We start from the raw sequence: 24,907 nt of genomic DNA on the forward strand, positions 1-24,907 counted from the left end.
CTTATCTGAGTTGTCGGCTTGCCTCAGTTGGTAATATACTTGCCTCTGAGGCAGAAGATCATGGGTTCATGACCCACTCCAGGACTTGAGCACATAATTATCGGTTGACGTTTCAATGGTGTAATGAAGGAGTATTGCCTTGACTGAGATTCTACCTTTTGGATGAGACAATAAATTTGCAAGACCCAACATTCTTCCTTCAACTAAAAATACCCAAAACTTATTTTATTCTTTACCCAGAGAGTGGTTGAAATATGGAACTCGCTACCACATGGAGTAGTTGAGGCAAATAGCATAGATGAATTTAAGGGGAAGTTCGATAAGTACATGAGGGAGAAAAGAATAGAAGAATATGTTGATAGGGTTAAATGAAGTAGGGTGGAGGAGGCTTGTGTGATGCTTAAACATCGGCATAGACTAGTTGGGCCGAATGGCCAGTTTCTATTCTGTAAATACTATGCAAATTCATTGAATTTGTTTGTTGTTTGTAGCATTTTGATTATGCAAATTGACTGCCACAAAAAAAGTAATTTTTTTTTAAGTGAGGGAGGATTTAAACTAATTTGACTGGAGGGCAGGCACTAAGATGTAGTATTAAAAAGTAGAAACAAGGTGCACAGTGGACTGGGAGAGACCGTTAGTGTTAGAAATAATACAGAATTAGGTGAGATCATAGAAAATACAAATAGGTCTAAATTAAGTTTGAGTGTATGTGTGTAAATACATAAAATGTAGTTAATAAAGGCTGGTGAGCCGCAGCTGCAAACAGCCATGTGGTAATTTGATGTAGTTACAGTTATGGTAGCATTGTGTTTATGTTACTGGTCGAGTAATCCAGAGGTCTGGACTAATGATCCTGGCACACGAGTTCAAATCCCACCACGGCAGTGGGGGAATTTACATTCAGAATAAAAAGCTAGTATCAGTGATAGTGACCATGAAATTACCAGATTGTTGTAAACAACCCATCTGGTTCACGAATGTCTTTTAGGGAAGGAAATGTGCTGTCCTTACCTGGTCAGACCTGCAGTAATGTGGCTGACTCTTAAGAGCCATCTAAAAAATGGCCAAGTAAGCTACTCAGTTGTATAAGGTGGCTCACCACCGGCTTCTTGGGCCAGTTAGGGATGGACAATAAATGCTGGCATTGTCAGCGATGGCCACATCTTATGAATAAATAAATGAAAACCTGGCTCAAAAAAGGGGAGGATTGGATGCTTAAGTATTCAGGAAAGATGGTTAATGAAATAAAGGAGATGGGTAGCAGTTTTGATTAAAAAAATATTACAGTGCTAGAAAAAGAGAATGTCCTTCTTAAATGTTAATCTATTTGATTGGAGTTAAGAAACAATACAGGAGCTATTACGCTACTTGGTGTATTTTATAGGCCACCAAATACTAAGCAAAGGAGATAGGAGTAGATTTGCAGGGACCTTATTGGGAGGTGCATGAACTATAGAGTAATTATAATGGAAGACTTTTAACTACCCCAGTATTGAATGGGGCAGTGATTGTGTTAAGGGCAGAGAGGAGGAGCAATTTCAGAAGTGTGTTCAGGAGAACTTTTTTGATCAGTATGATTCCTACCAACGAGGAAGGAGGAATTGTTGGATCGGGTTCTGAGGAATAAAGTGGGTAAAGTAGCGAATGTCACAGTGGGGGAGCATCTCAGGAATAGTGATCATAATATTAAGGTTTAGATTAGTTATGGAGAAGGATAAGGAGCAAACTAGAATAAAAATTCTAAACTGGAGGAGGGCTAATTTTAGCAAATTGAGGAGGGATGTGGCCCGGGTAAATTGGAAACGAAGACTGCCAGGCAGAAAAGTAATGGAGCAGTGGGTGATCTTTAATGAGGAGATGGTTTGGGTACAGTCTAGGTGCATTCCCACAAGGGGGAAAAGGAGGGCAACCAAAGCCAGAGCTCCCTAGATGACGAAGGAGTTAGAGAGTAGAATGAAGCAGAAAAAAGGGGTGCATGACAAATGTCAGTGTGACAATACAAGGGAAAATCAGGCTGAATATAAAAAGTACAGAGGAGAAGTGAAAAAAGAAATAAGAGGGGATAAGAAACAGTACAAGAATAGATTGGCGTCCATCATAAAAGGGTAAATTGGAGGCAAAGACTACCAGGCAGAAATGTAATTGAGCAATGGGCAGCCTTTAAAGAGGAAATGGTTTGGGTACAGTCTAGGTGCATTCAAGCCTCCTTAAATACAATGGTCTTTTATAGGCATATTAACAGTAAAAGGGTTGTCAGTGGGACTGATTAGGGACCAAAATGGAGATCTATTGGTGGAGGCAGAAAGCATGCCAGAGGTACTAAATGAGTACTTTGCTGCGGTGAGGAGGTTTGCCAAAGCTACGGTAAACGAGGAGGTTGTTGGGACACTGGATGAGCTAAAAATAGATAAAGAGAAGTGGATAAGTCACCCGGCCTGGATGGGATGCATTCTAGGTTGCTGAGGGAAGTAAGGGTAGAAATTGCAGAAGTGCTGGCCAGAATCTTCCAATCCTCCTTAGATACAGGGATGGTGCCAGAGGACTAGAGGATTGCAAATGTTACTATTGTGTCCCGAACACAGATGAGGCTGCACACTGGGAGGTTAAAGTAACAGTGACCTCAGTCTTTAATAAGACACTCCAGAGTGAGGAACAGGCCTTAGGGGCCAACTTATATAAGTGCTCCCAAGGAATGCTGGGATCCCTTGGGACTTCAGGGGATGAGCTCCCTGGTGGCAGAACATGGGAGTGCATGCTTTACAGATACACATCACTGCCCCCACTGCCCCCCCAAGGTCAAAGTGAAAACTATTTACAAGGTGAGGCGGTCGGGAGCCTTTCTTTCCCTGGTGGACCGCCTCGGTACAAATGTCTGTTCTGGTGTGTTGGCTGTGCCCTTGCTGGGCTGGCGTGTTGTTGGCCCTGCAGGGCTGCTAGGTGAGCCTGGCCTTGCTGAGCTGTTGGGCGTGATGGGTTCGTCCTAGTCCGGCGTGGTGTCGTTGATCCTTTGGATGTGTGTTGTGGGCTCGAGAAAGGTGGTGTCTGCTGTGGGTTGTTCAGGGCAGTCTGTGAACTGCAGCCTCGTTTGGTTCAGGTGCTTTCTGCAAATTTGTCCATTGTCTAGTTTGACTACAAACACCCTATTCCCTTCTTCAGCTATCACCGTGTCCGGAATCCACTTGGGGCCATGTCCATAGTTTGGCACATACACAGGGTGATTCAGATCAATTTCCCGTGACACAGTGGCGCGACCATCGTTTACATTTTGTTGCTGCTGCCTGCTCTCTACCTGATCATGCAGGTTGGGGTGAACCAGTGAGATTCTGGTTTTAAGTGTCCTTTTCATGAGTAGCTCAGCCGGGGGCACCCCTGTGAGCAAGTGGGGTCTCGTGCGGTAGCTGAGCAGTACTTGGGACAGGCGGGTTTGGAGTGAGCCTTCTGTGACTCGTTTAAGGCTCTGTTTGATGGTTTGTACTGCAAGCTCTGCCTGCCCATTGGAGGCTGGTTTAAACGGGGCCGAGGTGACATGTTTGATCCCATTGCGGGTCATGAATTCTTTAAATTCGGCACTGGTGAAACATGGCCCGTTGTCACTGACCAGTATGTCACGCAGGCCGTGGGTGGCAAACATGGCCCTCAGGCTTTCAATGGTGGCGGTGGTGGTGCTTCCCGACATTATTTCACATTCGATCCATTTTGAAAAAGCATCCACCATCACTAGGAACATTTTACCGAGAAACGGGCCCGCATAGTCGACATGGATCCTTGACCATGTTCTGGAGGACCAGGACCACAAACTTAGTGGTGCCTCTCTGGGCGTGTTGCTCAACTGAGCTCATACGCTGCATTGCCGTACACAGGACTCTGAAGTCAGAGTCGATACCGGGCCACCACACGTGGGATCTGGCTATCGCTTTCATCATTACTATACCCGGGTGTGTGCTGTGGAGATCCAAGATGAACGTCTCCCTGCCCTTTTTTGGTAGCACTACGCGGTTACTCCACAACAGGCAGTCTGCCAGAATGGACAGCTCGTCCTTTCGCCGCTGGAACGGCTTGATTGGCTCTTGCATTTCAACGGGGATGCTGGCCCAGCTCCCATGCAGTACACAGTTTTTTTTACTAGGGTCAGCAGAGGATCTTGGCTGGTCCAAGTCCTAATCTGGCGTGCCGTGACAGGTGATTTATCATTTTCAAACGCTTCCATGACCATCAACAAGTCTGCGGACTGCGCCACCATCAACAAGTTTGCAGGCTGTGCCATTTCCACCCCCATGGTGGGCAATGGTAGCCGACTGAGAGCATCCGCACAGTTCTCAGTGCCTGGCCTGCGGCGGATGGTATAGTTATACGCTGATAGCGCGAGTGCCCACTTTTGTATGCAGGCTGAAGCATTAGTATTTATCCCCTTGTTTTCAGCGAACAGGGATATGAGGGGCTTGTGATCGGTTTCCAGCTCAAATTTGAGGCCAAACAGGTACTGATGCATTTTCTTTACCCCGAACACATACGCTAATGCCTCTTTCTCAATCATGCTGCAGGCCCTCTCGGCCTTAGACAAGCTCCTGGAAGCATAGGCAACAGGCTGCAACTTCCCCACAACGTTAGCTTGTTGTAATGCACACCCGACTCAGTACGACGACGCGTCACATGCTAGCACAAGTCTTTTACACGGGTTATACAATACAAGCAGCTTGTTGGAGCATAAAATGTTTCTGGCTTTCTCAAAAGCAATTACTTGTTTTTTTCCCCATACCCAGTTCTCACCTTTGCGCAATTACACATGTAGGGGCTCAACAAGGGTGCTTAACCCCGGTAAGAAGTCACCAAAATAGTTGAGGAGTCCCAGGAACGACCGCAGTTCCGTGATGTTCTGTGGCCTGGGCGCGTTCCTGATAGCCTCTGTCTTGGTGCCTGTGGGCCGAATGCCGTCCGCCGTGATCTTTCTCCAAAAACTCCACTTCTGTTGTCATGAAGACGCATTTCGACCTCTTCAGCTGCAGCCCTACGCGATCCAGTCGCTGGAGGACCTCCTCCAGGTTTTGTAGGTGCTCGGCAGTGTCCCGACCCGTGACCAATATGTTGTCCTGAAAGACCACCGTGTGTGGTACCGACTTGAGTAGGCTCTCCATGTTTCTCTGGAAGATCGCTGCAGCCGACCGAATTCCAAACGGGCATCTGTTGTAGATGAACAGTCCCTTGTGCGTGTTGATGCAGGTGAGGCCCTTCGAAGACTCCTCCAGCTCCTGTGTCATGTAGGCTGAAGTCAGGTCAAGCTTGGTGAACGTCTTGCCTCCTGCCAGCGTCGCAAATAGGTCGTCTGCCTTAGATAGCGGGTATTGGTCCTGCAGCAAGAAACGATTAATAGTTACTTTATAATCGCCGCAAATCCAGACCGTGCCATTACTTTTGAGTACTGGAACAATCGGGCTGGCCCACTCGCTGAATTCCATTGGGGAGCTGATGCCCTCACATTGCAGCCTGTCCAGCTCGATTTCCACTCTCTCCCTCATCATGTGAGGTACCGCTCGCGCCTTGTGGTGAATGGGTTGTGCCTCTGGGACCAAGTGGATCCGCACCTTCACCCCGGGTAAAGTTTCCAATGCCTGGCTCAAAAAGAGAAGAAAATTTGTTAAGAACCTGGGAACATGAGGCCTCATCAACATGTGATAGCGCTCGGATGTCATCCCAGTTCCAGCGGATTTTTCTCAGCCAGCTCCTTCCAAGCAGTGTGGGGCCATCACCCGGGACAATCCAGAGTGGCAGTTCGTGCACCGTGCCCTCGTAGGTTACCTTGACCATGGCACTGCCCAGGACAGTGATAAGCTCTTTACGTTCTCAGTTTCATGTGGATGGGGCTCAGGGCTGGTCTGAGTGCCTTGTTGCACCACAGTCTCTCAAACATCTTTTTACTCATGATGGATTGGCTAGCGCCAATGTCCAGTTCCATGGCTACGGGTAAGCCATTCAATTTTATGTTTAGCATTGTAGGTGGACATTTCGTCAAATGTGTGTACCCCATGTACTTCAGCATCTGCCTCCTCTCTCTGAGGCTCGAAATAGCTTTGATCCACCATGAACCGATCTTCCTCTGCCACGTGGTGGTTAGCAGGTTTTGCAGAGCTTGCAGCTCGTTTGCAAGCTCGTTAGAGGTGCCCCATTGTTCCACAGCTCTTGCTATCATACCCTTTGAAACGGCATGAATAGGCTGAATGGAAGCCTCAACAACGCCAACAAGGTGTGAATTGCCTTGCATTCATCCTTTGTTGCGGACTCTGAGTCATCTGGGTCACCTGAGGTCTGTTGGCAGTTGCAGACTCTTGAGTTCTGCCCAGTACATTTCTGCTCGCAAACACCGTTCCAGTTAATTTATGAACATTGCTAGCACTTGTGTGCTGAGAGATTTGTTTGGTGTTATCACTGGTGGACATAAACGCCTGTGCTATCGCAATGGCCTTACTGAGGGTCAGTGTCTCTACAGTCAAAAGTTTTCGTAGGGTGGTCTCGTGGCCAGTGCCCAGTACAACAACGTCTCTGAGCATTTACTCCAGGTAGCCATCAAACTCACATTGTCCTGCAAGTCGACTTAGCTCGGCGACATAGCTCGCCACCTCCTGACCTTCAGATCGCTGGCAGGTGTAGAACCGATACCTCGCCATCAGCACGCTCTCCCTCGGGCTAAGATGCTTCCGAACTGGTGTACACAGCTCCTCATATGACTTATCTGTGGGTTTCACCAGAGCCAGAAGATTCTTCATGAGGCTGTAGGTCGGTGCCCCGCAGACCGTGAGGAGGACCACTCTCCTTTTTGCAGCGCTTCCTTCTCCGTCCAGCTCGTTGGCTACAAAGTACTGGTCTAGCCGTTCGAAATAGGCTTCCCAGTTCTCACCCTCCGAGAATTTCTCCAGGATGCCCACAGTTTGCTGCATCTTTGCGTTGGATTCGTATTCTCGTCGCCAGTTATTGTGTTGCTAACACAGATGAGGCTGCACACAGGGAGGTTAAAGTAACAGCGACCTCAGTCTTTAATAAGACACTCCAGAGTGAGGAACAGGCCTTAGGGGGCTGGCTTATATACAGTGCTCCCAAGGAATGCTGGGATCCCTTAGGACTTCAGAGGATGAGCTCCCTGGTGGCGGAACATGGGAGTGCATGTTTTACAGATACACAACAGTTACACCCTGTTCAAAAAGGGGGAGAAGGATAAACCTGGCAATTACAGTCAGTTTAACATCAGTGATGGGGAAGCTTTTAGAAACAATGGGCTGAACTTTATCTCCCAAAAACGTGGACTGGGGTCGAGTCAGAGGTTAAAAATCAAAAAAGTCCGAAACAGGAACCCAACCTGCCCATTTCCAGTTTAAACGGAGGCAGGATGAAGGGCGGGCGACCAATCCACTTGTGGGGGGCGAGTTGGTCATTTAAATATTATAATGAGGCTGCATGCCTTCATTTTAACAGTCTATTTATAATTCATAAAGGCTGGGTTTTCCAGGCCTCAGGAACCCTGGCAGGTGAAAGGAGGTGAGAAGGGCTGAATCCATGAGGTTAAGTGTCTTTACAGCAGTGATTGTGGGCCAGGAGAAGGAGGGGTGTTTCCTCCAGGCCTAACAAGCTGTCCATTAAACCCCCCTGCCCCCCACCATCGGAGCCCCTCCTAGCCACCATTGGAACCCTCCGACCACCATCTGCTCCAACCCCCCCTCCCTCCTACGGAATCGCAGTTCCCCGCGATCGGAACCCCATCCCATGATTGGGACTCCACTCCCATAATCTTCCCCCCACTAGACCTACTCTCCTCAGCTGCGGCTTGTGCTGTAGGCTTCCCTACCTGACAAGCCTCTCGCCTGTCAATCAGGCTGGTTGTGGCTGGGAAACTGACAGAAAATAATTTAAAGTAGTCGACCCGACCTCAAAACAGCCCTCCCCCTGGCACGGAACGCACCTCCGGGCTAAAATCCAGGCCAATAATCCACGAGAAAATTAACAGGCATTTGAACAAGCAAGGAGAGACAGCTTGGATTTGCTAAGGACAAATTGTGTTCGACTAACTTAAATTGAGTTTTTGATGAGGTAACAGAGAGGATGGATGAGGGCAGTGTAGTTGATGTATATGGACTTTCAAAAGGCATTTGATAAAGTACCACATAATAGGCTTGTTAGCAAACTTGAAGCCCATGGGATAAAAGGGACAATAGCAGCATGGTTACAAAATAGCTAAGGAATAGAAAACTAGAGAGTTGTGGTAAATGGCTGTTTTTCAGACTGGAGGGAGGTATACGGTGATATTCTCCAGGTTTCAGTACTAGGACCACGGCTGTTTTTGATATACATTAATGACTTGGGGGAACAGGGCATAATTTCGAAATTTGTAGATGATAAGAAACTTTGAAGTGTAGTAAACAGTGAGAAAGATAGTGATAGACTTCAAGAGGACATAGACAGGCTGATGGAATGGCCGGACACATGGTAGATGAAATTCAACACAGAAAACTGTGAGGTGATACATTTTGGTAGGAAGAATGAAGAGTGACATTACAAGCTAAATGTTACAGTTTTAAAGGGGGTGAGAGACCTGGGGATGTTTGTGCACAAATCTTTGAAGGTGGCAGAAAATGCTGGAAATACTCAGCAGCATTGGTGGAGAGAAAAACAGAGTTAATATTTCAGGTCGATGACCCTTCGTCAGAACTGGAAAAAGTTAGAAATGTAACAGATGTTTAAGCAAATGCAGGGGCAGGGAAAGGGGGGACGGAAGAAGAGATTAAGAAACAAAGGGGATGATGGTGCAATCAAATAGAGATGGTATTGGAACACATTAAGAAACAAAAGATGAGTCGAGATAGGATTTAAATGGAAATGGCAGAATCATCAACAGCTGCCATGGGAAAGAGAGAAAAAATATATCGGGGCAGGAGTTACGGTCTGAAATTGTTGAACTCGATGTTGAGTCCAGAATGCTGTAAAGTGCCTAAACAAACGATGAGGTGTTGTTGCTTGAGCTTATGTTGAGCTTCATTGGAACATAGAAAAATAGAAAATAGGTGCAGGAGCAGGCCATTCGGCCCTTCGAGCCTGCACCACCATTCAATATGATCATGGCTGATCATGCAACTTCAGTACCCCACTCCTGCTTTCTCTCCCTTGATCCCTTTAGCCGTAAGGGCCACATTTAACTCCCTTTTGAATATATCTAACAAACTGGCCTCAACAACTTTTTGTGGTAGAGCATTCCACAGATTCACAATTCTGAGTGAAGAAGTTTCTCCTCATCTCGATCCTAAATGGCTTACCCGTTATCCTTAGACTGTGACCCCTGGTTCTGGACTTCCCCAACATCAGGAACATTCTTCCTGCATCTAACCTGTCCAATCCCGTCAGAATCTATGAGGTCCCCTCTCATTCTTCTGAATTCCAATGAATCTAAGTCTAGTTGATCCAGTCGTTCTTCATATGTAAGTCCTGCCATCTCAGGAATCAGTCTGGTGAACCTTCACTGCACTCCCTCAATAGCAAGAATGTCCTTCCTCAGATTAGAAGACCAAATCTGTACACAATATTCAAGGTGTGGCCTCACCAAGGCCCTGTACAACTGCAGTAAAGACCTCCCTGCTCCTATACTCAAATCCTCTCGCTATGAAGGCCAACATGCCATTTGCCTTCATCACCGCCTGCTGTACCTGCATGCCAACTTTCAATGACTGATGTACCATGACACCCAGGTCTCGTTGCACCTCCCCTTTTCCAAATCTGTCACCATTCAGATAATATTCTGCCTTCCTGTTTTTGCCACCAAAGTGGATAACCTCACATTTCTCCACATTATACTGCATCTGCCATGCATTTGCCCACTCACCTAACCTATTCAAGTCATCCTGCAACCTCTTAGCTTCCTCCTCACAGCTCACACTGCCATCCAGCTTAATGTCATCTGCAAACTTGGAGATATTACATTCAATTCCTTCGTCCAAATCATTAATGTATTTTGTAAATACCTGGGGTCCCAGCACTGAACCCTGTGGTACCCCACTAGTCACTGCCTGCCATTCTGAAAAGGACCCGTTTATCCCGACTCTCTGCTTCCTGTCTCCAACCAGTTCTCTATCCACGTCAGTACATTACCCCCAATACCATGTGCTTTAATTTTGCACACCAATCTCTTGTGTGGGACCTTGTCAAAAGCCTTTTGAAAGTCCAAATACACCACATCCACTGGTTCTCCCTTGTTCACTCTACTAGTTACATCCTCAAAAAATTTGAGAAGATTTGTCAAGTATGATTTCCCTTTCATAAATCCATGCTGACTTGGACCGATCCTGTCGCTGCTTTCCAAATGCGTTGCTATTTCATCTTTAATAATTGATTCCATCATTTTCCCCACTACTGATGTCAGGCTAACCGGTCTATGATTCCCTGTTTTCTCTCTCCTTTTTTAAAAAGTGGTGTTACATTAGCTACCCTCCAGTCCATAGGAACTGATCCAGAGTCGATAGACTGTTGGAAAATGATCACCAATGCAGAGACTAGAGTGGGAGTGGAGCAGAGAAATAAAGTGACAGACGACCGGAAGCTCGGGGTCACACTGACGGACTGAATGGAAGTGTTCTTCAAAGTGGTCACCCAATCTGCATTTGGTCTCCCCAATGTAAAGGAGACCACATCGTGAGCAGCGAATACAGTATATGAAATTGAAAGAAGTAGAAGTAGAAGTAAATCGCTGTTTCACCTGGATGGAGTGTTTGGGGCCCTGGACCATTAGGAGGGAGGAGGGAGGAGGTTACATCTCCTGCGCTTGCACGGGACGATGCCGTGGGAAGGGGAGGCGGTGCTGGGGGTGATTGAGGAGTGGACTAGGGTGTCGCAGAGGGAGCGGTCACTTCGGAATGCTGAAAGGGGAGGGGAGGGGGAAGATGTGTTTGGTGGTAGGAGCACGCTAGAGGTGGCAGAAATGGTGGAGGATGATCCATTGAATGTGAAGGAGGCTGGTGGGGTGAAAGGTGAGGACAAGGGGAACCCTATCTGGGAGGGAGGGGAAGGGATGAAAGCAGAAGTGCGAGAAATAGCATGGACACAGTCGAGGGCCATGTCAACCACTGTAGAGGGGACTCCTCAGTTGAGGACAAAGGAAGACATCGGAAGCACTAGTTTGGAAGGTGGCGCTGTCAGAACAGATGCGACAGACGGAGAAACTGGGAAAATAGAATAGAGTCCTTGCAGGAAGCGGGGTGGGAGGAAGTGTAGTTCAGGTAGCTTTGGGAGTCAGTGGGCTTATAGTGGATTGACAAACATTCACTGTAAGCCCCTCCACTTGCTTAAAAACCTGTTACATCTCTAACTTTTTCCAGTTTTGACGAAGGGTCATCGACCTGAAATGTTAACTCTGTTTCTCTCTCCACAGATGCTGCCTGACCTGCTGAGTATTTCCAGCATTTTCTGTTTTTCTTTCAGGTTTTCAGCATCTGCAGAATTTTGCTTTTGTTTGAAGGTGGCAGAACAGGTTAACAATGCAGTTAATAAAGCATATGGGATTCTGGGCTTTATAAATAGATGCATAGAGTAAAAAAGCTAGGAAGTTATGTTAAACCTGTATAAAACACAGTTCGGCCTCATTGGAGTGTTGTGTCCAATTCTGGGCACCACACTTTCTTCTTCTTAGGCGGTCCCTCGAATCGAGGATGATTTACTTCCACACCAAAAAGGGATGAGTTCAATGAGTTCACAGGTGTTTCAATGAAGGACCTAATATTCCAGGTCTTGAATTGCATATTGAAGGGTGAAAGATGCCTGTGCATGGATTTTTTTAACGTGTGGTGGCCGTTGCACCCAGCCACCACACGGGCTTGACAGCGCTTGGTCTTGGTCCAGTGGCAAGGATTAACCAAGACGACTGGAGACTAGCTCTGCTGCACGGACCTAGTTGCCACATATATTGCAGTGTGGGCTGGCCTGTGTTGCCCCTGGGCCCAAGCCTCTTCTAGGCCCTGAACTCACGCCTTTCCTGGGCCCTGATCACATCTCTCGCCGCTCCTTCGCATGGTTTTGGGTTACTTTGGTGGATGGAGCACGACTGAGCACTGAGGTGTCTGATCACCTTTACCCAGACTGTCAGTCTCTCCGGCTGCTGTCACTTACACAGTGACCCAGCCTGGACTGGAGGAGAGCTGCCCTTGCTCACTGTCTGCCCTAGGACACTTTGGGACATTAGCTACTGTTATTGCTGAGTTACATAGAAACATAGAAAATAGGTGCAGGAGTAGGCCATTCGGCCCTTCGAGCCTGCACCGCCATTCAATGAGTTCACGGCTGAACATGCAACTTCAGTACCCCATTCCTGCTTTCTCGCCATACCCCTTGATCCCCCTATTAGTAAGGACTATATCTAACTCCTTCTTGAATATATTTAGTGAATTGGCCTCAACAACTTTCTGTGGTAGATAATTCCACAGGTTCACCACTCTCTGAGTGAAGAAGTTTCTCCTCATCTCGGTCCTAAATGGCTTACCCCTTATCCTTAGACTGTGACCCCTGGTTCTGGACTTCCCCAACATTAATACGAACATAAGAACATAAGAATTAGGAACAGGAGTAGGCCATCTAGACCCTCGAGCCTGCTCCGCAACCCAACAAGATTACGGCTGATCAGGCCATGGACTCAGCTATCCTGATTCCCACCACCCCTGGGGGCCCTTCAATGGAGATTGTAGTCGAGATGTTTTCAAGCATTAGATCCTAAACACAATCTTTGTTATAACCACTTTAGGAAAAATATGAAGACTTTGGAGAGGGTACAGAAGACATTTACTTGAATAGTTCCAGTGATGAGAGAATACAGTTACGGGGATAGACTGGAAAAGCTGGGCTTGTTCTACTTAGAGCAAAGAAAGCTAAGAGGAGATTTGATATAGGTGCTTAAAATCATGAAGTGTTTAGATTGAGTAAATAAAGAGAAACTGCTTCCAGTGGTTGAAGTGTCAATAACCAGAGGGCACAGATTTAAGCTGATTGGCAAAAGAACCGGAGGCGACATGAGGAAAAACTTTCTTACGCAACAAGTAGTTAGGATTTGGAATGCACTGCCTGATAGGGTGGTGGAAACAGATTCAGTAGTAACTTACAAAAGGGAATTGGATACTTGAAAGAGAAAAATTGAAGGGATATGGGAAAAGAGCTGGTTCAGATTCCAGACTGAATGACCTCCTCCTGTGCTGTATGATTCTATGAAAATGTGAGTCATTGAATGTGAAGCACTTTGGGAGATGCTGCGGACGTAATGAAATACTTGTATAACTGAAGGTTCTTTCTTTCATTTCTTTCTTATTTGGCTTATCAGGCATTTTCTTAACTGCCTGACATGTATAACTGCCACAAAAGAGGAAAATATTTTGACTAAAATTATTTTTTTTCCTCTCCTGTACATCAGTGGATAAATTTATGATCACGCTGTTGGATGCCAAGCACCAAGATGTCTGTTTCGCTGCTTGTGGAGTACTTATAAATCTTACAGTTGATAAAAGCAAACGATCCATCCTGAAACAGGATGGAGGGATAAAAAAGTAAGTGTAAAATCTCTCCATTTTGCACTCCAGTTAACCAATATTCCGAGTAAATGCCTCCTTTCTTGCGGGTATTTTTAACACCTGGCTTATCGCTGAAGTATTTTTAGTTGATTACTCAACTTGGTTTGGTTTGAATAAATCAGATTGTAAGTACAAGTGAACTACTTGGCTGTGTCTCACTTGTGAGTTAAGTTGAAACATTAGGGTTCCCCCATCAACAGCTGTTGCTTCAGTGGAAAATCCACAGAAACCCCGAAGAAACGGCATAACCACGCCGATGATCGGAAAATTAAATCCCATATACTTTACAGTTCAATTGTAAGGACTATAGGCCCTGAATTTCCACAGGAGTTCTCCAGGTCTGGTGGTGGGGGTTCTGCAGTGTGAACATTTGAAGACCGCTATTTCCTTGGAGTTTCTGCTGGTCTCCTGCTGGAGTTATGGTGGGAGACCGAAAGAGCCCCCATCAAATGTCATGCCTCTAATCTTTTTATGAAGAAAGCATTTGTTGTTTGGTGTTTTGTCCACTTTTGTTTTCCTGTGGACAGTGGGGTTGTCTCAGCTGATCTGCATGGTCAGTAGGATGTCCCTTAACTTGCCTATCACTGGTGGGTGCATCTAGGGTGCTCATCCACTGAAGAGGCCACATTGTTGCACACGGTTGCAGTTGGGGCTGGAAGAGGCATTGTGGCCCCCTCCCAGAATTATAAATTGTCCCCTGCGACCTCCTTTAAAAGGGGTCTGCATTTAATCAATAAAAAAAATTGCATGTTCTGCAGGGTTTTGGGATCCCAGTCTAGGCCCCCAGATGGGACCCACATGTGCCCTTGGCAAGTCTGACGTACCCTTGCAGGTGAAATTCCGGGTGGCTCTGAGGTGCCAGAAACACCGGAACTCTGCGCGTTGGGAGTCCATGCGCTTCACTCCCTCCTGCACCAATAGCTTTGTAAGGGATGGGCAAATGCGCTGCCCCTAATGAGGCTCTGCGGAAATGATAACATTAGCCCAGGGCGTAGCGTAATTTGAAAGCCTTCAGTGTGCTCCTGCCAGGGCTATGATGGGGGTGCCGCTGGAAGGGCCACGGATTTTGTACCGTTTGCAAATGTTAAGAGTAGCATAACCATCGATTCAAAACATTCAACATCATCTTTGTTTTAATGTGCTGTATTCTGTTGATTCTAGGTTAATTGACTGCTTGAGAGACTTTGGGCCTACAGACTGGCAATTGGCCAGCCTGGTTTGCAAAACACTTTGGAACTACAGTGAAAAAATAACTAATGCTGTGTTGTGCTTTGGAGAAAAAGAGACAAGTGAACTATTGGAACTCCTTTCTGCATATTTAGGTATGAAGGATGTGATTAGACAATGTGCTGAACAGAAAATTTGCTTTGCCTATGATGGCTCTGGTTGTGTGTTCTCTTACAAATACCTAGTTTTCATAATTAAACCGACCTTAGAACAAAGCTGGCGTCTCCTAATATCCTCCTATCTGGGCATTGTCGAGATGATCTGAGTTCTGTGTTCCACTACTTCCTTTTTAAAAGCCCAAAATGAACAATAACATAATTAACTTACATCTACAGATTGCACTCTGTATTCGAGCAGCCTGTTCATTGTCAGCTGATGGATGAAATCATCCTGGAGAGTTTCTGGCCTAGTCTTACTTTCTGATATAGCCTGTCACAAAGACACACCATTACCCACTAGGGAGAATAGATATGTCTGATGAGGATACCCTACAATCTGCAATACAACCAAAATTTGTGACAGAATAGCAATGTATCTCCTTGCTAATGCTAATCACTAGAAAACTTCCTGAGAACTTGTATAACATGTATAACTAAATCTGTACAATTTTCAAGGGGGTAGCAACTCCTTACCTAGGATATCAGATGGGCATTATTACCACTATTTAAAGCATGTAATTTTATACTGAGGGCCAAGAAAAGATTACAAAAGATTGAACTGATTTGCATCTTTCCTTCTAAAACAAAAACTCTGTAACAGTGTCACAGAGCCATAGAAGTTACAACATAGAAGCCTATGGGCCCGAAATTGGTGGCCTTAACACCCACTGCTGCCGGCTGCCGCCGAGTGTTTTTGGCGGTATCCCTTCGGTGACAAGATTCCTCCAGGTCTGCAGCTGGCGGGAGGAGAGTACCGCCGGAAACTGCCCGATGACTGCCGCTGGCAGCCAAATTGCATAAGTGTCCTCCCGCCCGTCGAGCTGGCAGATTCTTCTGGGCGGGAGTCGGCAGCAGCAGGGGGAAGGACTGCTGCATGGAGGCAGGTCTAACCCCCAATGGCAAGTAAGAAGACCTGCAAAAAAAGGTTAGTGAACATCTCTTAATTTTTTTCCAGCGATTTATCAGTATGGGGTCCTCTGAAGGTGTTCCAGTGTTTTTTTGATTCTTAAAAGATTTTTATTTTTAGGTCTTCCTGGGCCCGACTCAATCCTTGGTGGCACTTTGGCAAATTGAATTTGTCGCCGAGATTGGGAGCTGCCGCCCAGATTGACAGCATAAGCTGTTATTTTGCTGCCGGGCGATACTGCCATCTCTTTTAGAGGAATCTTCCTGGCAAAGTATCGCCCGGTCTCTTGGCGGCCCTTTGGGCGGGCCTTGGCTTTGACCAAGTTCGGGCCCAATGTGTCTATTGTAGCTTTTTACCAGAGCAATCCAAATCTCGTCCCACCGCTCTGCTGCCTCCCCATAGCCTTACATTGTAATGGGGAAAGGAATATTCATCATATTTCCCTGAAAAGATGCAATGGTCTCTGCCTCAACCATTCCTTGTGGAAAAGCATTCCCTGCTCCAACAACCCTCTGTGTAAAGATTTTTTTCCTAACATCTCTCCTTACTTAGTGATTCATTTTAAATTCAACACCCACTTCACTGACTCCCAACCAGAAGATAGTCTTTCCATATTTATATTACTCTAAATGCAGCCTAACAAATATTTTGTATAGATTCATCATTACTTTTTTTTCTCGTCTTTTATATCCCCTATATTAAAAAGCCAAAATGCTTTGGCCTTTTATGCAATTTCATTTTTTCTCTTACTTTTCAGTTGGTAGCAGCTTGCTGACTGTTTTTGATTTGTAGCTTTAGAATTTTCTGATCTGGCAGTTTTCTTTCACACTTGCTACATACTGATTGATGTATTCCCTATGGTCAGTTGTGATTTGTTGCAGTTTTAGGAATATGAAAAAATGAGCCACTTGGTGCAAGTGGGACAGTGAAAGGTGTACAAGATGAAAGAACATAAGAAATAGGAGCAGGAGTAGGCCACCTGGCCCCTCGAGCCTGCTCCACCATTTAATAAGATCATGGCTGATCTGATCATGGACTCGGCTCCACTTCCCTGCCCGCTCCCCATAACCCTTTATTCCCTTATCGCTCAAAAATCTATCTCTGCCTTAAATATATTCAGTGACCCAGCATCCACAACTCTCTGGGGCAGAGAATTCCATAGATTTACAACCCTCAGAGAAAAAATTCCTCCTCATAGTTTTAAATGGGCGGCCCCTTATTCTGAGACTTTGTCCCCTAGTTTTAGTTTCCCCTATGTGGAAATATCCTCTCTGCATCCACCTTGTCGAGCCCCCTCATTATCTTATATGTTTCGATAAGATCACCTCTCATTCTTCTGAACTCCAATGTGTATAGGCTCAACCTATCTTCATAAGTCAACCCCCTCATCTCCGGAATCAACCTAGTGAACCTTTTCGGAACAGCCTCCAATGCAAGTACATCCTTCCTTAAATACGAAGACCAAAACTGTACTCTAGGGGCCCCAAGTTTACAGTATCTGCTAGAACGGCACACCTCCGAGAGGCCCGCCTATTTTGTGGAATGAAAACTACGCCCAAAACGTACCTCGTGATTCTCCGAATGCAACAGGCCTGTTCAGCAGTCAGCGCGATGCAGCACAACAGCAGGGGGGCGCGGAGTTACAGCCCTGGGCCAAAAAGAGTACCGGCAGTTGCGTGCATGCGCAGTGGAGTCTGCGAGCGTGCGCAGTAGCTCCTGGCCCTAGATTCTGTGTGCGTGTGCTGCTGGCTGTGTGGGAGTGGTCCAAAGCACACAGCCCCTGGCCCTAGCCGAATGGGCTCCTGGAGCGGGCAGAGTGCCGATTTCCAGCCTGCAGCACGCAGCCCCTAGCCTTGGCTGAGCTCCCGGTGCTCCCGCACGGGTAGCTGAGGTAGGAACTTTTTATTTTTTATTTATTGATTTATTGAATTATTTTTTATGTTTTATTTATTGATTTATTATTGATTTATTTTTTTTTAAAGTGAAGTGGTTAATGCTTTGGAAAATCCCCTAACTTCCCTCTAACTTCTCTTTCCCCCACCCCCTATCTCTGGCTTATCTGCGCCTAATCCTGAAGTGTACGCAAGGTTTTTCTGAGCCTACAAAAGTCAACGCTCCGTTCTAAGTTAGTTTAGAGTAACTTTTCGGTGCCTAAACTTGCAAAACAGGCGTAAGTGGCTGGTAATGCCCCCTTTTGGAAAAAAAAAACAGAACTAAAACAAAACAAAACTAACTCACTGGAGCTGGAGCAAACTAAATGCCGAGAATTGTGATTTCTACGATACTTCAAACTAAACTAGTTGCTCCAAAAAAATAGGAGCAACTCCACCCAAAACTTGGGCCCTACAGGTGTGGCCTTACTAATACCCTGTACAGTTGTAGAAGGACTTCTCTGCTTTTATACTCTATCCCCCTTGCAATAAAGGCCAACATTCCTGATTACTTGCTGTACCTGCATACTAACTTTTTGTGTTTCATGCACAAGGACCCCCAGGTCCCTCTGTACTGCAGCACTTTGCAATTTTTCTCCATTTAAATGATCATTTGCTTTTCCATTTTTTCTGCCAAAGTGGATAACTTCACATTTTCCCACATTATACTCCATTTGCCAAATTTTTGCCCACTCACTTAGCATCTCTATATCCTTTAGCACATTTTTTGTGTCCTCCTCACAATTTGCCCACCCACCCATCTTTGTATCATCAGCAAACTTGGCTACATTACACTCGGTCCCTTCATCCAAGTCATTGATGTAAATTGTAAATAGTTGAGGACCCAGCACTGATCCCTGCGGTACCCCACTAGTTACTGTTTGCCAACCGGAAAATGACCCATTTATCCCGACTCTGTTTTCTGTTAGTTAGCAAATCCTCTATCCATGCTAATATATTACCCCCAACCCCGTTAACTTTTATCTTGTACAGTAACCTTTTGTGTGGCACCTTATCGAATGCCTTCTGGAAATCTAAATACACCGCATCCACTGGTTCCCCCTTATCTACCCTGCTTGTTACATCCTCAAAGAACTCCAGCAAATTTGTCAAACATGATTTCCCTTTCATAAAACCATGCTGACTGATTGAATTATGCTTTTGCAAATGTTCCGCTACTGCTTCCTTAATAATGGACTCCAATATTTTCCCAACGACAGATGTTAAGCTAACTGGTCTATAGTTTCCTGCTTTCTGTCTGCCTCCTTTCTTAAGTAAGGGCGTTACATTTGCGGTTTTCCAATCCGCTGGGACCTCCCCAGAATCCAGGGAATTTTGGTAGATTACAACCAATGCATCCAATCTTTGCAGTCATTTCTTTTAAGACCCTAGGATGTAAGCCATCAGGGGGGGACTTGTCTATCTTTATTCCCATTATTTTACCACGTACTACTTCATTAGTGATAGTGATTGTATTAAGTTCCTCCCTCCCTATAGCTCCTTGATTATCCACTATTGGAATATTTTTAGTGTCTTCTACCGTGAAGACCGATACAAAATATTTGTTCAATATCTCTGCCATTTCCTCGTTCTCCATTATTAATTCCCCAGTCTCATCCTCCAGGGGTCCAATATTTACTATAGCCACTCTTTTCCTTTTTATGTATCTGTAGAAACGCTTACTATCTGTTTTTTATATTTCGTGCTAGTTTACTTTCATAATTTATTTTCTCTATCATTTTTTTAGTCGATCTTTGCTGGCTTTTAAAAGTTTCCCAATCCTCTGGCCTCCCACTAGTCTTGGCCATCTTGTATGCCCTTGTTTTCAATTTGATACCATCCCTTATTTCCTGAGTTAGCCATGGATGGTTAACCCTTCTCTTAGTCTTTCCTTCTCATTGGGATATACTTTTGTTGCGAGTTATGAAATATCTCCTTAAATGTCTGCCACTGCTTATCGGCCATCCCATACTTTAATCTATTTTCCCAGTCCACTTTAGCCAACTCAGCCCTCATACCTTTGTAGTCTCCTTTATTTAAGGACATTGGTTTGAGATCCAACTTTCTCACCCTCCAACTGAATTTGAAATTCAACCATGTTATGGTCATACATTCCTAGAGGATCCTTTACGAGGAGATCATTTATTAATCCTGTCTCATTACACAGTACCAGATCTAAGCTAGCCTGCTCCCTGGTTGGTTCTGCAACGTACTGTTCAAGGAAACTATCCTGGACAGACACTCTCAGGCCTTGAAATTCAACTGTTTATGCAGTTTTCTTGTGTGTTCTGCTGGCCTCCCCTGGAGATGATACCAGTAGAACTCATGCAGAATTTCCAGGCTATATTTTTCTATCTCCCCGCTACTCAACCTGAATTGAAGACAAGAATGTAGGTATGACAATCCATTTTTATCAAAATTCCTGCCCCAAATTAATCTTTCTGCCTATACATGACTCAGATGCCACAATTAAAAATGGTTCTCTCAATTATCCTCACACAACCTATTTGTAGATGATTAGGATACCTGTGCTCCTGCAGAATTATGTACACACAGCAGTGGTTAAAATATTTTCAGCATTAGTCTTTTCTAATGAAAACAAATTTACGTTAATAAATTCTTTATCCATTCCCGTCTAATTATCCATCATTTCCTTACTTACTGCAGTGCTATCAAGGCACAGATTCCACACCCTGAGTTAAAGAATATTAATTTCTGCAGCTGCTTGTGTTGGCTTGATCTACTATAGGTTGAACCTTCCTTATCCAGAACTTACTCCCGTATCTGGAACCACCTCTCGTCCAGAACCATTAACGGGTGGCACATGCACAGAACTCCGACATGAACAAATTGAAGTCCTTCCTCACTGCCAACTCCCGCAATCACTGGCCTGACCCCGAGATCTCTCTCCCCCCCCCCCCCCCCCCCCCGCCGCCCATGATCTCCCAGCCTCAAGCCAGCCAGCCCAGATATCCCCGTGCTCAGTACCTGTACCATCCAATTTTATGTGACCATCCCTCGTCCGGAAAAATCCCTTATTCCGATCAGGCCAAGTCCCGAGGGTTCTAGATAAGGGAAGTACAACCTGTACTAATTTGATAAAGTACCACATAAGAGATTCATGACAAAGGTCATGGTATGGTGTGTGGAGTCAGGGTCAGGCAGAAGAATGGATTGAAAGCTGGCTACAAAACAGAAAACAGAGGGTAGGAGTTAAGGAAAGTTTCTTGGATTGGCAGAAAGTGGGAAGTGGTGTCCCACAGGAATTTGAGCTGGGACGTTCACCTTATACATATATAATTTGGATTCAGAAATTGGACATATGGTGGTGTCATTTGCAGATGACACGTGGAACTGCAAAGTGGAACTCTCTGCCACCTTCCTTTCTCCCTTTGCTACACCCCCTGCGAAGTCTTGACTGTGAAAAGCAGCCAAGGATGGCATGTAGCATTGGTCTCATTCCTACATTACAACAGTGACTACACTTCAATAGGTACTTCGTTGGCGGTAAAGCGCTTTGGGACACCCTGAGATCCTGAAAGATGCTATAAATGTCTGTCGGTGGGACATAATTCAGTGAGAAGTACACTAATAAATTACACCACCACATCACCAAAATGTTGGTTACTTAATGTGATCTGATACACGAGACAAAATATCAATTCTGATATAAACACTTGAAGATTATTTTGTTTTACTAAGAGTTGGCATTTTCCCTCTTTCATGTCTTAGATGAAGAAATTGCATTGGATATTGACACCAATGGTTCAGATGAAGGGCTGGTAGAACACCACAAAGTGTGCTGGGAATCTGAGTTTGTACCTGTGGCCCAGCAACTACAACAAAGGATTCATTGTCATCACAGTCACCTGGAAGCTTTACCATTCTCTTCATTGCAGGATTGATCCTCTTCAAAAGATTTATTCTAATTTCTTTACAGGAAAAAAAAATTGATTTCTGTCATCCACTAGACCTAAAATACTGAACATTGAAGTCTTCAGCAATAATCTGTAACCATTGAATGCCACTTCAGAATCGAAATGCTTGTTTTGCATTTTGTTAGTTTAATTTATTTTATGGATAACAAAATCACAGTGCCTTGAAAGTATATTGTACAAGATTTTAAAATTCATACTGCTTAATGGAGTTATGGCACTTTTCACAATTAACCAACCGATTTGTAGAGTCTGTTGTTTGGCCTTTGTATATGGTTTTCTTTGTATTTATGTATAATAACTTTTATTTATAAAGTGCCTTTAACATAGTAAAACGTCCCAAGGCGCTTCACAACAATTTTACAACATGTTAGATATTGACCATTGAGGGAAAGAGTAAAAGCGGCAGCCAAATTGTGCATGCAGATAGAGACAGGTGAAAAAACTAAAATTAAAATTAAAATTACATTGTAAATAATACAGTAGTAAAATCAGTATAATAAAGATTAATTATAAAGAAAATTATATACCATAATTATAAATTAAGTTAAAATTAGAAAATGAGCATTAAAGCAAATCAATTCAGTTATTAGCTTTCTTTAAGATTCATTCCCTGTCCAGTGATTCAATTAATATGGAAGAACCAATCACCGTCCTCCATCCTCGTGATGTCATAATGTCATTACTTTTTATTTTTCATTTTGTCCCCTTGACAGGACTTGTAATTGCTCCAGGCTCGAGCTGCCTCCGTTGTCAGGGATACGCTTATGTTTAAAACTCCCTCCAGCTACTCCAGGCTCGAGTTGCCTTGTTGTCAGGGAGATATAGTTTAAGATACAGTGATGGTCTAATCTCTAATTATAATCCAGTTTGGAAAACTGTAAATATATTTTTGTACATTATGAATATTTCTAATTTTGAATTCATAACAAGGTCTCTGTGACATTATGATTTAACATGTCAATTTTATGTTTCTGTTAATTTGCTTTACAGGCAACAAAACCCAATAAAAGTTCTATATTTATGCCCCCAGGACAAGAGATTCCCAGAGCAGTAAATAACACTAACATAGCAAGCCATTTGTTAGAGAAATATAGAATCATAGACCTTTGCAGTACAGAAGGCCATTCAGCCCATTTGCCAGCTCTCTGAAAAGCTATCCTCTCCATTTCATTCCCCTGCTCTTTCCCCTTATCCTATAACATTTCTCTTCTTCAAAAAGTTATCCATTTACCTTAAAGAATGATCATGGATCTGGGTTCCACCAGTTTCTAGTAATGCATTCCATGTCCTAAAAATTCAATGCATAAAGAAATTTCTCCTACCCTCTATCTTTATTGCTTTGCTGATAATTTTTAAGTTAACAAATCACTGACTGACTAGTAGAAATAGATTTTTCCCTTTTCCAAAGCCTTAACCCATTTATGTCCCCAGATTCAGAAGCAGGGCATATGGTAAAACAAAGCCAAAGTGGCTATCTGGCCATGTGCAAGGACACAGGTAGCAAGACTAAAGGAAAATAATTCAAGGCAACAAAAGCTGCTAACATGGCAGCTGAAAGGTCAGTGGAGAAAAAGACAGTGGATAAATGTGGTAGTAATAGTAACAACTTTTTTTTTAGTTATGTTAGGATTCAGAGGACCGTTAAGTTTTCTCAGGACTCACGTGAACGCCCAGGAAATGGCTACTTTACATCAGTCTTTACTCCAGTAGATGATGCTCAGTTACCATTAATGTAATGTACATTGACATTAAAGTTACAAATGCCAGAGTAGCTGTCGATATAATCCTGGATAAAATAAGAGCTGCTAGACCTGTTAGCATTCACTCGAGGGTGCTCAAGCAGATGGAGCTGTGCTAAGTGAACCCTTTGTACATGGCCAGTTAGTCACTTTGGCTTTGCCATGTGCCCTTGTTTTGTTTCTAGGGACAGGTCACTAGTCAGGAATTGTTCTCATGGACTGGAGAGGCTAATACACTAATAGTCAAAAAGAGCAACAAGTCAGAACCAGGAAATTATAAGCCTATTAGCTTGTTAGTTATAGGCAAGTTACTAAAAGGATTATTAAATACCCCGATGACCTGGACAGAGAAGGGGTTATTAAGACTGCCAACATGGTTTCTGGAAAGAGGGCCGTGTCTATTAAAAGTTTTTTGAGTAGGTGAAGGCACCATATAGTTGGATTTTCGAAAAGCTTTTGACAAGATGTCACAATAACCTAATTTATAATGTAGAGATCTATGGAATTGGAGGGTAGATCCTGGGATGGATAAGGAATTGGTTTCATTCTCATAAAGAGGGTTGTTATTAATGGAAGTGGTTTTATGTGAAGATTGGTTATTAATGGACTCCTGCAGGAATTGATGTTGGGACCATTACTCTTCATTATATGTATTAATGATTTGGAGTAAGACAGTGGTTAAACAGTCAGTACATTCACAGATTACATTATTTGTGCTGGTATAAAAACCCTGATGAAAAAACAATTACAATTAGATCTTGAGGCGATGAGGGAATGGGCCTGTGTCTGGCAGATTGCATTTAATGTTGATATATGTAGGTCGGGCCAACACTGGACATGTATATATCTTGCAAGCCTCTTTAGTAGTTTGTTGAGCAGAAAAGACCTAGGTGTTACAATACAGGAGTCCCTAAAGGTTTGTGATGAATGCTGCAAGGTTATAATAAAGGCTAATACGATAGGCTGGGATATATTGCTAAGATGATCCAATATAAAACAAAGCATTATGTCCTTTCACAAGACCTTGGTTTGACGTCAGCTAGAATAGTGTCCAATTTTATTCTCCTCACATAGTGAAAGATATAGAAACCCTGGAAATAATTCAGGAGAGCCACTGCAATTATACCTAGTTTAAAAGCCTTGGGTATCGTGATGGGCTGAATGCTGGATCTTTTTACTCAAGAAAAGCATAGACTTCAGGGAGATTTGATTAAGGTATTTAAAAAGGGATTAGTCTGTGTCTGGGTTGACAGACTATTTAAATGGAGAACCAGGGGACATGCCGTAACATTTCTGTCCATTACTTGACTGAGATGATACATCATTCTACTAATGATTTATGTCTAGGCCTGTGTTTTCCCCCTCATTTTGTGATATTTTGAAAAGAGGGGGTGCCCAAAATGTTAACTTGTCCTCTCCAAAGGTGC

At 44.2% G+C, this 24,907-nt stretch overlaps 1 protein-coding gene across 3 annotated transcripts in view; it reads left to right on the forward strand.

The window, feature by feature from the left end:
• Nucleotides 1–23,045, forward strand: part of armc2 (armadillo repeat containing 2) — a 231,282-nt gene extending 208,237 nt beyond the window's left edge. For 2 of the 3 annotated variants that reach the window (XM_070885652.1, XM_070885653.1), the window contains exons 16-18: nt 13,424–13,556; nt 14,742–14,902; nt 21,536–23,045. In XM_070885652.1, the coding sequence (XP_070741753.1) occupies nt 13,424–13,556; nt 14,742–14,902; nt 21,536–21,708 (467 nt within the window). In that variant the 3' untranslated portion in view covers nt 21,709–23,045. The remainder of the gene's footprint in view (nt 1–13,423; nt 13,557–14,741; nt 14,903–21,535) is intronic. The other variant, XM_070885651.1, reaches the window with a different exon arrangement.
• The last annotated feature ends 1,862 nt before the right edge of the window (nt 23,046–24,907 follow it).

Source organism: Pristiophorus japonicus, chromosome 7 (assembly GCF_044704955.1).
Source record: "Pristiophorus japonicus isolate sPriJap1 chromosome 7, sPriJap1.hap1, whole genome shotgun sequence".
Classification (NCBI taxonomy): Eukaryota; Metazoa; Chordata; class Chondrichthyes; family Pristiophoridae; genus Pristiophorus; species Pristiophorus japonicus.